We start from the raw sequence: 18,219 nt of genomic DNA on the forward strand, positions 1-18,219 counted from the left end.
TGCAATAAAAAATAATATGTTAATAAATTTTTATTTACGTGTTCTTAACCATTTAAAAGTAAAGACTAAAGTAAACTATGATAAAAAAAATTCTAAAATTAATTATAAATTTAAGTTTAAAATTTTAAATTTTGGTTTATACGTATAAGATCAGGGTGAGAGAATTAATGGTCACTAAAATCCGGCTCTCCATGGTCCAGTCTGTTTGTAGGAGTATCAATTACCTATAATCAATACACTAGTCGCTTCTTTTTACTAATCAAAGTCGTGCCTAATCATAGAGCAAATTAATAATACCAGTATTCTTGAAGGAATCATATGGTTTATTTTGCTTTTGCTCGATGATGAATAAGCACGGCAATGATGGCATGATGCAACGAACTCAACCAAGCGGTACTGTCGTGGTGCTACAGTATAGGTGCAGAGCACAACGTCATATGTACTCATATCCTTTCTTGCCCCCGATGACATGTCAATGTCACCAGAAAAAAAAAAAGATTGATAAACACAAATTATGTAAAGGGAAAACATACTACACTTCAATTGTTCCAAAATATAATTATTTATAAGATATCAAGCATATACAATAGAGAAAAAAATTTGGTTACTTTAGTGTTTTTTTTTAAAAAAATTTGAATTGGTTAGATTCAGTTTCTAAGCATCTAATTGAATCCGAAATTATTGAAATGATTGATACAGTAGAAATCAATATAGAAATGTTTATATGAGGATACAAAACTTGAATCTTATAAAATACTTATATTTTGCGTTACACAAGAACAGCATGAGAACCTGAATATATGCACCACAAGATATTGAATTGGTCCTAACCGGACAGAACAAGGGAGTAAAACAAAAGAAAGAGGAAAGAAAACACCTGAATTAAAATATAGTACTTTGCTAGTCTTTGTTTTAAGGATAATCTCTTATATATCCCTAAAATTTTAGCTAATCTCTTCAATGTCCTTGAATTTTGCTTATATACTTCTAAAATTTTATTTTAATCCCTTCCATGCCTCTCCCATCAGTTGATCGTCTACTTTCTACTACTATGAAATTGAGTATTTTACACTTTGGGTGAACAAAGAAGTTAATGAATCATATTATTAAAAATATAAAAATTTATTGTGTGAGACTATTAATGGTTATAAGTTTGTTAGGCGATACATTATTTATGACAAAATTTATTTTTAGATAATATAATAAAAAATATGTATTTATTTTATTTTTAAAAAGCTGTGAAAATGAGGACTACCGATGCTCACGATATTTTTTTTAAGAGTGCTCCCAATAAAAAAGCTATTGTCATATTAAATTTCAAGTAAAAAATTATTTTTTTTATATTTATATTTTTAAAATTTATGTCAACTTTTTTCACACTAATTATTTATTCTCATTAGTTACATAAAATACACATACTATGCACTCGAACAAAATTTCTAATCATTTTGCAAGCTTATATTCAAATCTAAATCATCAAGAGCATTGAAGACATTTGTCGTAAACTTATCAGTGAAATGATGGAAAATGTAATGATAGGGGCAATAAAGAGATCAAGTTAAAATTTTAAGGTTATAAAAGGTATCGAATAAAATTTTAGAGATATAGAAGGAATTGTGTGAGTTTTCAGGGTACACATAGAATTGACCCCTTTTTTTTAATTAGCTCTATTGTGACGTGTTGTATTTTGCTTACAAGTGAAACAACTGAGTAAGCTGACGACAATGCTCTAATCAATTAAGCTAGAGCTCATAAACCTAGAAAATAAATAAACCAACCAAAATTATTTATATTTAAAATTTCTATTTCCGTATTACTGGCACTTTAAAGTCAAACTGAAAGACAAATCATAATGAAGAAACAGAGTAACATTAAAATTAAAATTTAAAATTTGGTTGCAACACCGACAAGCAAACTAAGAGAGCCAAAAGATAATCCGTATGAAAATATAAGTTATCTTCACACATTGCGCTATCAAACTGTTATTTCTCTTAAGGTTGTGGTCATTATTTATGTACCGACGTGTAGTATTCACAATATAGGGGCTCTTTGGTTCACTATCATACCAATACAATTTGGTAGTGTCAAAAACTTGGTATATTATAGCAGAGTTGTAAAAGTTTAGTTTAGTTCGATCAAACTTGAAGTCAAGGTTTGGATTAGTACAAAACTGAGTTTAGCTACTGGCTAGTGCCAATTGTTTTGCTTCGATTCTTCAAACCAAGCTCTACTGATTTGCCAAAATATCATTAGCACATGTTTTGGCATCATCCTAAATGACCCATAGTCGTGGCACTGATATCATACACTCGTAGCCACCGCAGTACCATTTTTACAAATTACAAGACCAAGCAGCAGTAACATTTTTTTTACAAAATCAGACAGCAACTCTGGGCGTCTTCTTGCGCTAACCTCGTTAGAATTGCATCAAAGCCACAAAGTGGGAGGAGAGCCACGGGCAACAGATGGCCCCGACAAGGACGCATCAAGTTGATGTGATTGCTCTTGATCGAAGGAGAAGATAAAGAGACAGCCACAGTGCCACACGCGAATATCTAGTTGGGTACACGACCGAGGTGAGACCACCAGCCCCACGAGGCTTTTCAGATAAGCAGATAACTGTACTTATGGACATGCTTACTATGTCCAAATATATAAGGGATATTTTTCGATTTATAAAGATTAATGATAGAAATAAATGACTAGTATATTCTTAATTAAATGAGCGGTTGAACAGAAGGTTAGTTACTTAGTTTAGGGATAAGATGGTAAAAAATTTAAATAAAAAATAACATATATAACTAGTAGTAAAATAATGTCAAACATTTAAAAAGAAGATGAAACCTTACGATCTCTTATATATTTGAACGGAGGGAGTACACGGTAGAGATGGTCAGTGTGTAATACATGATTGATTCTGTTTTAGATAAATATACTAACATTTTTACTTTTAAGGTTTTAATTGACTACTCTCGTACTTTGCATCTAATTGTTTGATTTGGTTATTGCCTTAGTATAGGAGCAAAACCAAGAACACCGCTGACATACAGGGATGTGCGAAGATCAGTCTGTCGGTAATTCAAATATCGTGATCTGACAAATGGGCTTGCTAGCCACATCAGAGATGTCGGTCCAGCCCGAATGGAGATATAACCTCCTAAAGTGGTGTATCACAACAATATTAAATGTCATTGAGACAAGAAGACTTGTGGTGCACTAAATTAATCTTGAGTTTATTTATATGATACAGTGAACTATATAACTCTTATTGTCTCAATGATGTTTAATATTGTTATGACTCATTGCTTTGGAGAGTTGTATTGCCTGATGGACTCATCAATTAACCTCTAAATTAAGAGGAGAATGTTGGTTGTTTTATCGGTTTTTGCTAAAAATCGAAAAGAGATATATCCACCACCATCTCAAATATAACAGACCAATGGTTGCTTATGTGATCAGAGAAAACAAATGAGAAATAAATATTTGAGGAGTTATCCCCAAGATCCACCAACGTGTTATAGAAGAAAGGAACACAATATGGGGCCGCTCATTGGTTCGTAACTTCTTCTAAAATCCTAAACTAGAATGCATTCGTGAGGCGATTATCGGCTAATATCGCTAGCATTACAAAGACAGCGACATCAAGAAAAACACGGGTGATTATATGATGATCAAGCCGGCGTAACAAAAGAGAGAAGAAGAAAACAATAACTTTATCCGTATGTCTTTATAATTATTCCGCACAAATTTTATAGGCAATCATGTTTAGACTAAGGTTTAATTACTGTAAATAAGTGTAGTACATAACATCAATCCCTCCAACGGGATAAACCGTCCGGCTGGGACAGGACGGCAACATCGGCGGCTGAGACAGCAACGGTACCTCGGACGAGCATGGAAAAGAGTCCCCAGAATTTGACGTAATTCGTGTACTGTACGTTCGTTAATCTGTGATGCTACCTCGACCTTCTGTTCATGATGGGGGTACAGGAGTACAGGACATGATAGGCAGGCAGCTCCAACCAGCGGAGGACACGACTTGGGAGATTGACCAGTAGTGTATGGACTTGGAAGAAGAGAAGAAAAGTGGTCAAATCCTTCGCATGCATAGGCGACGCAATGCGAAAGATTCCTGAGACGGAGTAGAGTATTATTTATAGATAAAACAAAAAATTAATTAGATAGTTACGGGAGAAATCATGAGACGAATCTTTTAAATCTAATCAGTACGTGATTAGACATAAGTGCTACAGTAATCTACATGTGCTAATGATGGATTAATTAGGCTCAAAAGATTTGTCTCGTGGTTTACAGACTAGCCATAAAATTCGTTTTTTCATTCATATCCAAAACCCCTTCCGACATCAAATATTCATATCACTGACTAAACACCTTCTTAGCCAAGCTGAGTCAAGGCAGGGCCGGCAAGAAGAGCCGTGGACCCAACCATGCGCCCCCAATTAGTAAATCCCGCGGCGGGGATCGAGCGTCCACACCGGAAAAAGCTCTGCTCCGTTTGTTAAAAAAATCAACTCTTCGATTTCCGTGTCAAGCGTTTGACTATCTGTCTTATTTAAAATTTTTTAAAAAATTGAAAAAAATAACATTAAGTACTATTTATGATTTATCATCTAATTAAAAACAAAAATGTTAATCGTAAATTTTTAATAAGACGAAGAGTCAAACATTATAGGTAAAAAAGAAAAATTTGGTTTGTTTTGGGACGGAGGGAGTAAATATTTGCTACAATCACAATAACAAAAGCTAGATCTGACAAGGTTAGCCTAGCACTAAATAAAGCTCCCCGTGCACGCGATTGGGGCACTGGTTACAAATTTGGGCGTAATTAGGGCTCGTCTCCACCATCAATTCCACAGTGTAAGAGCATCCCTAACAGCTCATCTAAATTTGGTCATCCATATCTTTATTTAGATGATCATCTAAAACATTTTCATCCTACATATTCCTTTATACTCCAGTAGATCATCTATATATGACATCATCTATATCTATTTGGAGGATTGGAGAGAGAACATCTAAATATAGAGTTTCTCTCTCCTAATATGGATGACATCTAAAAATAGATGATGAGATAGATGATCTGCTGGAACTCAACTTTTTACTCTTCATCCTCTATTTCTAGGATGGAGGATGGGATGGATGAGCTGTTGCGGATGCTCTAATAAACGAAAACGAAAGATATACGAACAACTAAATACAACAATTAAACAGATGGAACCGTAAGACAATAGAAAGGAGAAAGGAGGGGGAGGGTGGGAAGGAAGGACGACGAGAAGAAGGAACCGAAAAGGGATGGATGGGAGTACTCACGGTCACATGAGAGGAGTCGCTCACCGTCCGATCGGGGTCTCGCGGATCGGGCACGGCTGCAGCGCCCAACATACGGGCGGCACGGCCCATCGAGAGACGCGGCAAGAGTCACCAGCGAAACGCTACGCCTACGCGACTCCGGGGGACCTGACCAAACTGGAGAGTCTGTGGTTGTGCGAGGAAGAATCGGGCGGGACCCGTTGGAATAAAGAGTTCTTTTTTTCTCGTCGCAAACACCCCGCTCCCCGCGGTAGGGTGATGTTCCAATCTGTGTGTGACGGCCTTTTTTGTCCGAATATTTTACTTGTTAATCACTTCGGTTCCAATTATTAATATTTATCATTTAACATAATTTGGTTAAAAATTTAAAATATTAACCATCAAAATTTATTTTAAAAGTATTTCATATATATCACAACTAATTATATTTTAGAGTAAATTCTGCAAAACATCTTTTTTTTATTGTGGGTTGTCAAAATAAGCAACTACAGTATTCTACACAAAAATCCTAGGAAAGGGCATTTCAATTGAAATCTCAAAACATGATATTGGTTCTTTCTCTTGCTCTCGATGATATTGTAATGGAATGACGAGCCTACTTCTTCGCTTTTTGCTAAAAATCCAAATTATTTTCTTTAATAGAAGGATAGAGTGAACAAAACAGTGTTAACTTTGTAGTTTCATGATACACACCTTAAATATGTAGTTTTGGGATAGTTGATCAAACTACCTATATTTTTGTGAAATTTACTTTAGATTTTATAAGATCTTTTATTAAAAAATATTGTGGTTAGAGTTTTAAAAGTTTGCTAAATTCATGTGCTAAATTTTAAATATTTATGATTAGAGGGAATGATATATAAAATGCTTCAAGCTTTTATATACTTTTTAATCTATTTATTTCTTATCGTTATTAAATAAACTTAAGGAGGAAAGAGGTTTTGACCTCCATTAGAACTATGTGATTTTATTAGAATTTTAAATTTAGTAGCATATGTTTTTAATGCTAATTTACATGACCTTACGAAAAATTCTAAACTTAAGGAGGAAAGAGGTTTGTTTCTGGCCCAAGCATCCGGTGACGGGCATCTGCTTCGCTACGTCTGAAGTTGGCTTTTATACGTATGCAAATAAATTTGGATAATAACTCAACACCCAACTATTCCTATTATAAATTTTATAAAGCACACCTTAAACTTCTAAATATTAGGAAAATTCTAAATAGATAGCCGGGAATGATTTTATAATAAGTAAATATTTTCCTAGGAAAAATGGTAACACATTTCTTCATAAATATATTTTCCTTTATGAGAAAATATAACAAATGTCATTAAGAAACACTCTAAGAAATGCTATTGACTAGTGTGAGTTCTACAAAATACTCTCAGACAAGCAAATTTATCTAAAAAAATACTATTGCCGTTAGGATTCCGTCAGTATTTTCATGTTAAGTAGTATAGTATGAATAATTTATTTAACGACAGAAATAGAAAAAACCATAACGGTGATACTCTCAGACAAGCGAATTTATCTTAAAAAAATACTATTGCCGATTCCGTCAGTATTGTCATTGGTATTTTTTTTTTCGATTTTCTCAAAGCTTTATGGGTAGTAAACCACACGTGTGTTCAGGAAGTTCTCCGTTCTTGCGCCCCTGCTGGCCGCCGCCGTTCTCGCGCAGCCGCCTAAGTGGCCCACGGCTCCCACGACCCAATGCCGCCGGCGAAGCTCGACCCCGATCTACCGCCCATCCACCGCCTACTGGAGCTGATCAAGTCCGAGCCAGACGCCACCGCGGCGCTCGCCCACCTTGAGCTCCTCGTCTCCACCCGCCCGGCCTTCCCCCCGCCCCAGCCGCTCCTCTTCCACCTCCTCCGCCGCCTCGCCACCTCTTCCCCGGCCCACCTCCCGCGCCTCCTCAACCTCCTCCCGCGCCTGCGCCAGCGCCCGCGCTTCTCCGAGTCCGCGGCGCTCGTCGTCCTCTCGGCCTTCTCCCGCGCCATCATGCCTGATGCCGCGCTCGACGCCTTCCGCGCCCTTCCTTCCATCCTCGGCTGTAACCCCGGCATCAGATCCCACAACGCCCTCCTCGATGCGTACGTCCGCGCCCGTCGTTTCTCCGAAGCGGACTTGTTCTTTGCCTCCCTCTCCCATGGCGCCTTCGGCCGCCGCCTCGCCCCCAACCTTCAGACCTACAACATCATCCTCCGCTCGCTCTGCGCCCGTGGCGACCTCGATCGAGCGGTCACTCTATTCGACTCCCTCCGTCGCCGCCAAGTTGCTCCCGACCGCATTACCTATTCCACCCTCATGTGTGGGCTCGCGAAGCACAACCGCTTGGATGACGCACTCGACCTGCTCGACGAAATGCCGAGGTATAGAGTGCAGCCTGATGTCGTTTGTTACAATGCACTCCTCGGTGAGTGTTTTAAGGCCGGTGAGTTCAAGAAAACGATGAGGGTGTGGGAGCAGCTGGTGAAGGATACAGGTGCAAGCCCCAGCCTCACTACTTACAATGTAATGCTTGATGGATTGTGCAAGCTTAGGAGATTTAGGGAGGTGGGTGAGGTATGGAATAGGATGGTGGCAAATAATCTCCAACCAGATGTAATTACCTATGGGATCTTGATCCATGGTTTGTGTCAATCTGGAGATGTGGATGGTGCTGCACGAGTATACTCAGAGATCATCAAGACTGGGCTTGTCATTGATGGTGCCATGTATAATTCACTCGTCAAGGGGTTCTGCCAAGCAGGGAGGGTACAGGAAGCTTGGAAGTTCTGGGATTGTGCTGGCTTTGCTGGACTTCGTAATTTAACAACTTATAATATAATGATGAAGGGGCTCTTTGACAGTGGTATGGTTGATGAGGCTATAGAGCTATGGGAACTATTGGAGAAAGATGTGGCGTGCATTCCTGACACAGTGACTTTTGGCACTCTGATCCATGGATTATGCCAGAATGGCTTTGCTAATAAGGCATTTACAATATTTGAGGAAGCTCGAGTCAGCAGTAAACAATTGGATGTGTTCTCCTATTCATCCATGATAAATGGATTATGCACGGTTGGGCGGTTAGTTGATGCGGTTAAAGTATATGAGAAGATGGATAAGGATGGCTGCAAACCGAATTCTCATATTTACAATGCACTAATAAGTGGGTTCTGCCACGCATACAGGACTAGTGATGCTGTTAGAATTTACAGCAAGATGGCAGGCAATGGCTGTGCTCCTACACTCGTCACATACAACACTTTAATAGATGGTCTGTGTAAGGCTGAAAAGTATCAAGAAGCTTCAAGTGTTGCAAGGGAAATGGTAGCGAATGGTTTTACACCTGATATCACTACATATGGATCATTGATCCGTGGTCTTTTTAGTGACAAGAAGATCGATGCTGCTCTTTCTATTTGGAATCAACTTCTTTATAAGGGTCTTCGGGCTGATGTGATGATGCACAACATTCTAATCCATGGCCTTTGTTCTGCTGGCAAAGTCGATGAAGCTCTGCATATTTTCTCAGATATGAAAGAGAGGAAGAACTGTTCCCCAAATCTAGTGACCTATAACACCCTGATGGATGGACTTTATGAAACAGGTTATATTGACAAAGCAGCAGCTCTCTGGACCTCCATTTCAGAAGATGGGTTGGAACCAGACATAATTTCATATAATACAAGAATTAAGGGCCTATGCTCTTGTGATAAAATACATGAGGGGATCCAGTTATTGGATGAGGTTCTCTCGCAAGGTATTATACCGACTGTAATTACATGGAATATCCTTGTTAGGGCGGTGATCAAGTATGGACCTATCCAAGTATAACATATTCAAATTCCTTATGGTATTGATTTCTTTTATTTTTTTAATCATATTATTCTGTTTCAATACATTATACTTTTCACCTTGCTCTGTGGTCTTATGCAATATCCTTTTTAAGCACCTCTTATGTTTATCATGAAGCTCGCTTGAGGGTATCGTGATGAGCTCTACATTAAGAAGGAAGTCAGTCGTTTTACGGTGGTACACTGGTATGCTATCTACTTCATTAGTAGATTAAGTAGCAACCTTTTTCCAAAATTTTTGCTTCACAACTTTAGCCGTATTTTCTTGCCTACCTTTCTTGTTCTTTTGATTCTGCATTTACAATTGAAAGTCTTTATTTTTCAACCAACCTAGGCCCAAGTTCTTCAGAATTTTTTATACCTTTGTGAGATTTAGAAACCATACATGCAAGTCACAGTGGCCAATAATTGCTCTTGCCCTGTGATAATATAACACCTTTGGATACATACTTTTCTCTCTTAAAATATTCAATTTGTATGAATTTTTATGTGCATCGGATTGTAACCCAGTTACCTTGTTTTGGCTTTTGAAAGTTTAATGGCTGAAACAAATATCTGATGCAAGAGTGAAGCTAGCTTGAGTTTATCAAACCACAGATTTGAGAAACCTGTGGTCTATTGGCCAAGCTACAAGTAAAATAAATTCTCGGACTCTAAAAGACTATATTCCATTTGAACTTTATACACTTTACATTGCTAGTGAAAATGTTGATTAAAATATACTGCTACTTTTTGATGAATATCTCTTTTTAAGTCTTCATTCATTTTTCTTCCCCTCCCTTCTTTTCAGCTTCTGGTGATGAGATATCCTGCTCATAGATGACCTGAGCAACCAAACCAATGAATATTAGAACCAGCGCTGCAACTTTCCTCCACTCCACCTCAGGTGTTGCGAAGACAGCGTTTGCAATTGTAAGCCCGAGTATTGCCATGAGTCCAAGGTAAATGTTCATCCTAGTTTTTGATCCTGCACTTTCTTTTGCAATCTCTTTGACCTTTTGTGCTTCTAGCTTGGGTGTCGGTTTGACTGTGAGCTCCTTTTTGTTGCGAGGCTTCACCTTCCCAAGGCTTTTGAAGAACATTCCTTCGTTTTTCTCCTTCTCAATCCAATCTTCAAAGTCTTCAAGCACCCTTTCATTCATTTCTATCTCCTGCCTTTGGACTTCAGCAGTTTCCTCAAATGCCTGCATCTTGCTGTCCAGCCTCTCCATTATCTACCACATCAATTACCACAAAACTCCGTGAATTGTCAAATGGTGAGAAACGATAGACGGCTCAACTTATCATTGTGGGAGGTGCTCACCTGGTCCCCAACTTCATCAAGCTCTTTCATGGCGTTCTGGCCGATCAGATCGAACTCGCTGTCGGCATCCTTCGCGAACTTGGTCAGGTAAGCAGAGCGCTCGTCCAAGAAGTTTGTGATGCGAACCTTCTGCGCCTGAAGCATTGCGATCTTTGCAAGGACCTCCTGCTGGCGTTTGTCTCCGCCAAGCGACGACGAAGCATCGGATCCATCATCTTCAGATTTGCAGGCGCATATAGAAGATCTCTTCCTATTTAGCAGCGCACGTCGATATGGGGAGGATCTGTGAAGCGAGGGAAGGGACGTCCTAACGGTGTGAAGATTAAGCATCTCCTCTTAATCCTTGCTACGCTGCTCTTGCTCTGCGAAGTATTGTGGTCTTGTGGAAGGATTTGTTTCTGCCCACCACTCGATGCTTGAGTTTGCGAACGATATCCTTTGGGCTTTATGACCAATTTGCCCCTTGCGTGTTGGGCATTCTCAGGTCGATTTCTTGGACGGTTCCTTACGTGTTGCCGTGTTGGCAATTATATCAGCTAGGTCCATTTTTTGGACCCTTTCTGAGAGTGAGCACAACTAGATAATTTAGATTTTTTTTTTAAAAAAATCTTCTTACTGAGATTGGCATCGTTTGGCCTCGAAGGTGAAATATCTTTGAGTTACAGTAGTGCATATATATATTAAAGAAGAGACTGATTGGCTTTCGAGCGTTTGGGTTGAGCTCTTTTTTATTGTTTTGCTCTTTGTTTCTTCCTGGTTGAGATTTACATGTAAATTAGTAATATGCCCGTGCTAAATGCTACAGTGCCCAGGTATGTTTGTTAATAAATTATTTAATTTCATACCCCTTCGTCCTAAAATAAGTGTAGTTTTTAGTTTTTGGATACCATCTTTGACTCTTTGTCTTATTTAAATTTTTTTACGATTAATATTTTTATTTTCATTAGATAATAAAATATAAATACTACTTTACACGTGACTAATTTTTTAAGTTTTTTATAAATTTTTAAATAAGATAGATAATCAAATGCTAGACATAGAAATTGAAAAATGAAGTTTTTATGGGATGGGGGTATAATATGTTTGTTGATCGATTAGTTAATTTTATGTTTGTTAAACTAAATTTTATAGAACCGATCCAATTAAATTTATAATCGAATATTAATCTTAAAATGGGTGCGGATCCAATATAAATAACGCTTCAACACTCATGACTAAACAACTTTATTTTCGTGGCATCAGATGTATTAACTTACAACTGTTAAATTGTTTGCAACCATGCAATTATGAACTGGGCTTAATAGGTGTAGGTGGGCTGCATCAGCCGTCAAGGCTGGGCCTCAAAAGAAGGACCATGTGCCAAGCGAATCATGGCGTTATTTGTTACCCTCGCAGCCCCACTGATTTGGATGTGAACTAAGAGCATCTACAAAGAGATGTCTAAAATTAATCTTTAAAACTAAAATTTGAGAATTAGACTAGAAAATATATCTCCAACAGGTTACCAAATACATTTCTAATATTTACCGTCTAAGATTATCTCAATTGTATTTTAAATTTAGGGCAAAAATATTAATTCCTAATACAAGTTATTCATTTTTAGATTTCTGTTAGAGGAGTGTATAATTTTTATGCCCAATATTTCCTTAAATGAACCCAATATAAGTTTTTAGATAGCAAAATATTAGCATTCTCTTAAAGATGCTCTAAGGCAGCAACTGATATGAGGGTCCTGGTTCAGGGGTGGAGCTACAGTGTTTCTTGGGGTTCTCAAACACCTGGGTCAAAACATTTTTTAAGTTGGAGTTAATGTATTTTATCATATATGCATCTCTCTTAATCCAGTTTCAGGCACTCATAGCAGTCTAAACTTAGTTTAAAACAATAAAAAGTAAGTGAGAGTCACCCCTCTATATTTTGTTCTAGCTCCGCCCTTGATCTGATTTGATTTATGCCGCTTTAGTCCCATGCACAAGGATAATATCCTTAGTAACCCTTTAATCATGATATATTAGAAATGATATCTCATTGGTATACAAAAGGGTAGCACGAAGTATTTTTAACAAAGATTAAGGTTGAGATGAAACTACTTTGATGTCCCTAGGGAGAGAAAAGTAGTATACCCCAGAAATGCTGTGGACAAATTTTAGATAGTAGAAATACTTTATATTTTTTTGAAAGGAATATCATTCATTTAGTAGGTGCAAAGGAAAAAAGAAGTTGGCATATATACCTCGGAGTCGTGTGATGGCTTACATTGGGGAAACAAATTGCTAAATGTAAAACAAGCTATATGTAAAATCAGTGAGAGTAAATTTGGACAAGCCATGACGGAAGTGATTTAGACGTCTAACCATTCCAGCGTGGTAGTTCACGTTTTCTCTCCTAAGAAATTAACACATGCTAAGAATTATCATGACATAATTAAGTTGAAGTCACAGCCTCTGGTGATCGAAATGGTTCGGACGTCTAACTATCCCAGCGTGGCAGCTCACATTTTCCACTAGGCATGTTTAAAGGTAGGGATTGGGATCAGGTGTAGTCCTGGCAGTCGATCCATCCCCAACGCCCAGAATGAATCAAACGGCTGAGACTTAAGGAATGTCCTTTCCCTCTTCATTATCTTCTCGTATGTTCATATGCTTGTTCTATCTCTTTCTTCTTCTCCTATGTACTTCGTGCCTTCGTCACTCCCAGCAAGAGCGACTTGGCCCAGAAAACCCCGTTGATTCAATTCGGCAGAGCGAGCGGTTCCTATCATACTGTTCGATTCCATTAAGATTCAAGGTTAAGTGGGTTTTTCTTGTGCTCCTCATTGGTTGAAGCATTCTCATCCTGCCCTTCTGCTCCGACCGCTCACTTGCCACCTACCCATCGTCCAAGAGCACTTGAAGTCTTGAACTGAAGCCCAAACTGGCGGAATTGTTACTATCGTCTACTTCGATGTAAAATACTCTCATATTTTATAATACAAAGACCGTCTAGTATTACATAGATTTATAATGAATATTAATAAATCTAAACATATATACGAGCTCTATGCATGATCATTTAATAAATCTAGATAAAACGAAAATGTATTATAATATAAAAAAATAGGTCAAAGAAAGTAGTCGCTGTTGCCGTTGTAGCCAAAGTCCAAGTGCTCATTGAGAAGTGCACGAGCTAAGTGAAGCACATAAGCAGAAGTTGCTCTCAGGATCATCCAATTGCATCCTGACATCGACCATTTGATGTATTTTAGATGGCATGGATCAAACCTCCAGCACAGGGAAACCGTCACTGACTCGCCGGCTATGCAATAACCCCCGTTCAGGCCGTCCAGCTCTTCTCACTGGCTGGTCGGTCACACGACTATAGAGACCTGCTTTATTCCCGACCATTTGCACCTCTACCTTTTGTTTTTTTATACTTATAAACTAAAATTTTAATTTTCAAACATAAATTTAGAGTTTATTTTGAGGTTTTTTTTTATTATAGTTTATTTTTTAGTTTTGTCTTTTAGATCACTATAAACACGTATATAAAAGTTTTTCATTATACTACCTTCTTTTCGTATTGTAAGACTTTGTACCCTTATCTAAATTAATTCATTAATGAATGTATATTATTTATGTATATATGTCTAGATTCAATAGTATTCATATGAATGTAGGCAAGACTATAAAGTCTTATGTTGTAAAACGGAGGGAACAATTTATTTTTTAGCTTTGTCTTTTTTAGTTTATTTTTCTTTTAAAAAATCCACAATATGACTCTCTTGATGTATTTTGGATGGGATGGATCAAACTGATAGATAATTCAATTCAATCATAAACAATAGATTATGAATTGAAACCCTAATCAATACAAGATCACTGATTAATTCAAATGCGGAAAACTAAATAAACCTGCAGATAAAGCCATCTGATTCCCTTCTTTTCTTTCCTTCAATTCCGTCTTCTTTCCTTCGTCTCCGGCGAGATTAGATCGTCGATGATCTGTTCTGAATCTTCGACCTTCAGGTCTCCGGTACTGCCCTAGAATCGCCACATGAAACCCTTCCAGCGCGTCTCTGATCGGGAGAGATTAATTTCGAATTTCTGGTTACGAGAATAAGCGACACGAGCGTCCCCGTGGGCTCCTCTTCTTTTATATAGCACTGGTGAGCCTCGGGGGCTTTTCCTAATCCGATTCCGACTCGTAACCACCGATCGCAGTTATGACCCATGAGGGTTACGAATTTAGAGTTAGAGATAGATTACGGATAGGATTACGGTGGTTATATCCTTTCCTAAATATCGGCTAACCGATAAATCAACCAACATTTTCCCCTTGATTTAGAGGTTAATTACGAGTCCATCATATAATATAGCTCCCCAAAGCAATGTGTCACAACAACATTTAGCATTATTGAGACGACAAGACTTATAGTTCACAATATCATATAAATAAACCCTTGATTAATTAAGCGGGTGTTGATTGAACTTAATTGCCCCAGTTTCCAGGATCATATTCAAGGTCATTACACAATCCCATGTTGGCCACATGTTCTTTGAACAAATTGGGAGGTAAGCCTTTGGTTAACGGATCCGCAAGCATTGATTTAGTGTTTATGTATTCAATTTTAATTGTTTGATCCTGTACTATATCTTTCACAACATGATATTTAATGTCAATGTGTTTGACAGCTTCACTTGACTTGTTGTTACTCGTATAGAAAACTGCGGCCTCATTGTCGCAGTATATTGTTAGTGGTCTTTCAATGCTATCAACCACTTGTAATCCCGAGATAAAATTTTTGAGCCATACAGCCTGCCCCGTTGCGTGATAACATGCCACAAATTCTGCCTGCATTGTCGACGATGCAGTCAGTGTTTGTTTAGTACTTTTCCATGAAATGGCTCCCCCCGCGAGAGTGAATATATACCCAGAAGTAGATTTCTTGGTATCTAAACACCCTGCGAAGTCAGCATCCGAATAGCCTGTAACTTCAAGCTTATCAGATTTTCTGTATGTAAGCATGTAATGTTTAGTTACTTGCAAATAACGCAATACTTTCTTTACTGCCTTCCAGTGGTCCATACCTGGTTTAGACAGATATCTGCCAAGCATCCCGGTTACAAACGCCAAGTTTGGTCACGTACAAACTTGAGCATACATTAAGCTTCCGACAGCTGAATATATGTTACCTTAGTCATTTCTTTTTCTTCCAATTCATTTCTCGGACTTTGGAATGAACCAAATTTGTCCCCTTTCATAATTGGAGCAGGTGAGGTTGAGCATTTGCTCATATTATATCTTTCCAATATTCTGGAAATATATGATCTCTGAGATAATCCTAGCACCCCTTTGGACCTGTCTCGGCGAATCTCGATACCCAAAACGTATGATGCATCACCAAGATCTTTCATATCCAATTTCGATGACAAAAAATCCTTGGTTTCTCGCAGCAGATTCTTGTCACTGTTTGCTAATAAAATATCATCTACATAAAGTACTAGTATAATGAATTTTTCACCTTTAATTTTGGTATAAATGCAGTTGTCCACCTTATTTTCCTTAAATCCGAATTTCTTGATAATTTCATCGAACTTAAGGTTCCATTGTCTTGACGCCTGTTTAAGTCCATAGATGGATTTCTTAAGTTTGCATCCCATATGGCTCTTTCCTTCCACAACAAACCTTCCGGTTGAACCATGTAAACATTTTCATTTAAGTCGTCATTTGGAAATGATGTTTTCACATCCATTTGATGGAGTTCTAAATCCTAATGTGCCACTAGCACCATGAAAATTCTGAATGAGTCTTTCTTAGAGACAGGAGAAAACGTTTCATTGTAATCAATTCCTTCTCTCTGCGAAAAACCCTTCGCCATAAGTCTTGCTTTGAATCCTTCGATATTTCCTTTGGAGTCCAGTTTAGTTTTGTAGACCCATTTGCAGCCTATTGTTTTTACTCCTTTAGAAATTTCTACTAGATCCCACACTTTATTTTGGCTCATTGATTTGAGTTCATCTTCCATGGCTTGAATCCACTTGGATGAATTTTGACTGCTTATGGCTTCTTTAAATGAGGTGGGGTCGTCTACCTTTCCAATATCTTCACTCATGTAAATTTCATAATAATCAGGGATGGCAGATCTCCTGTTCTGTTGTGATCGTCTTAATTCTTGATTTTCATTATTGACCACAGACGGTTCAGGATCAGGTTGCGGAATTTCTTCTTCATTATGTATCACAGGACTCTGTTGAGGCTCATTATTTTCATGGGTTTCGGTATTTTCCTCAGCAGTAGCTGTAGCGCCAACAGTGAGAACTACAGTTTGTGGTACATCATGAAAAATAGGGACATTATTCTCTTGGATTTCTAGAGGAGAAGAAACACTCACCCGAATTTCCTCAAGATTAATTTTCCTTTCCTGTGAACTCCCCGTTTTATAATTTTCCAAGAAGACAACGTGTCTGGTTTCTACAAATTTAGTGACACGGTCTGGACAGTAAAATCGATATCCCTTAGAATGCAACGGGTAACCGATAAAATGGCAGCTCACAGTCTTAGGGTCTAATTTCTTTAATTGGGGGTTGAATAATTTAGCTTCTGCACGGCAGCCCCATACTTTCAAATAATTCAATGTCGATTTTCTTCCGGTCCATAATTCATACGGAGTTTTCGGCACCGACTTGCTTGGAACTCTGTTTAGTATGTGCGCAGCCGTTTTTAATACCTCAATCCATAATTTATTTGATAAGTTGGAGTGACTAAGCATGCTCTCCACCATCTCCATGAGTGTGCGGTTGTGTCTTTCTGCCACTCCATTTTGTTGAGGCTCCCCAGACATGGAATATTGAGCAATAATCCCATGAATCTGAAGATATTGAGCAAATGGACCAGGACTTTGCCCAAATGGAGCATGTTTCCCATAATATTCACCATCACGGTCCGATCTCACTATTTTAATTTTCGCGTTGTGCTGGTTTTCAACTTCTGCTTTGAATATTTTGAATTTTTCGAGAGATTCGGAACGATCGCTTATGGGGTAAATATATCCATAACATGAGTAATCATCCGTAAATATGATGAATGAATCAAAACCATCTACAGATGTCACTGGGAACGGTCCACAAATATCAGTGTGAATTATTTCTAGTGGACTCGTGCTCCTAGTGGCTCCTTTCTTAATTGATTTAGCAAATTTTCCTTTAACGCAATCTATGCAATGATCAGCGTTAGAAAAATCTAAGGGGAGTAATAATTCTTCTTTAATGAGACGTTCGATTCTCCCCCTAGAAATGTGGCCTAAGCGACAGTGCCACAATTTCGATGAAGTCTCATTTTTATCATTGCAGACATTTATGACATTCATCAAAGTATGATTCAAAGAGAGCAAGTAGAGTTTGTCTCGCACGAAGGCAAGACCAATTACTTTATTTAGATGTTTAATGTAACAAGTTCTCTTGGAAAAATAACAGTCACATCCTGACTCTGATAGGACTCTAATTGAAATAAGATTTCTTTTAGCGAAAGGAGCAACTAAGACATTATTAAGTATTAAATTGTAGCCACTGGGAAGCTTGAGTGCGAGGTCACCAACAGCCTCCACTTCAATCTCCGCTCTATTAGCTACTCTTAGGATGTGCTCCCCCTTTCTTAGCGTTTGGACGTCATTCAATCCCTGTAGTGAATTAGTAACGTGCACAGTGCCACTGAGTCAACCCACCAAGAATTTCGGGAAGACTTAACATATAGGGATTAATTAAC

The 18,219-nt window shown here is 38.1% G+C and overlaps 2 protein-coding genes across 3 annotated transcripts; one reads left to right on the top strand and one right to left on the bottom strand.

The window, feature by feature from the left end:
- The first annotated feature begins 6,943 nt into the window (after positions 1–6,943).
- Positions 6,944–9,362, top strand: LOC102715990 (pentatricopeptide repeat-containing protein At3g09060). 2 transcript variants are annotated; one of them, XM_040523433.1, is made up of 2 exons: positions 6,944–9,175; positions 9,295–9,362. In XM_040523433.1, the coding sequence occupies exon 1, from the start codon at positions 7,045–7,047 to the stop codon at positions 9,154–9,156; it is 2,112 nt and encodes a 703-aa protein (XP_040379367.1). In that variant the 5' UTR covers positions 6,944–7,044; the 3' UTR covers positions 9,157–9,175; positions 9,295–9,362. The 2 variants fall into 2 exon arrangements, with proteins under 2 accessions (XP_040379367.1, XP_040379371.1); XM_040523437.1 differs by having other exon boundaries at positions 6,944–9,082.
- A 453-nt stretch (positions 9,363–9,815) lies between these two features.
- LOC102716268 lies at positions 9,816–11,057 on the bottom strand. Its single transcript, XM_006644968.3, has 2 exons — positions 10,480–11,057; positions 9,816–10,390 (listed from the first exon to the last, which is right to left on the bottom strand). Exons 1-2 carry the CDS (start codon positions 10,807–10,809, stop codon positions 9,938–9,940), a joined length of 783 nt encoding a protein of 260 aa, XP_006645031.1. The 5' UTR covers positions 10,810–11,057; the 3' UTR covers positions 9,816–9,937.
- Positions 11,058–18,219: the final 7,162 nt, after the last annotated feature.

This window comes from Oryza brachyantha, chromosome 1 (genome assembly GCF_000231095.2).
Source record: "Oryza brachyantha chromosome 1, ObraRS2, whole genome shotgun sequence".
NCBI classification, from domain to species: domain Eukaryota; kingdom Viridiplantae; phylum Streptophyta; class Magnoliopsida; order Poales; family Poaceae; genus Oryza; species Oryza brachyantha.

Bases quoted from the DNA above. Each gene is read 5' to 3' on its own strand.
- LOC102715990 (XM_040523433.1), top strand. From the start codon at position 7,045: ATGCCGCCGGCGAAGCTCGACCCCGATCTACCGCCCATCCACCGCCTA.
- LOC102716268 (XM_006644968.3), bottom strand. From the start codon at position 10,809: ATGCTTAATCTTCACACCGTTAGGACGTCCCTTCCCTCGCTTCACAGA. The intron at 10,391-10,479 runs GTGAGCACCTCC...TTGATGTGGTAG, and splicing joins TTGATGAAGTTGGGGACCAG to ATAATGGAGAGGCTGGACAG.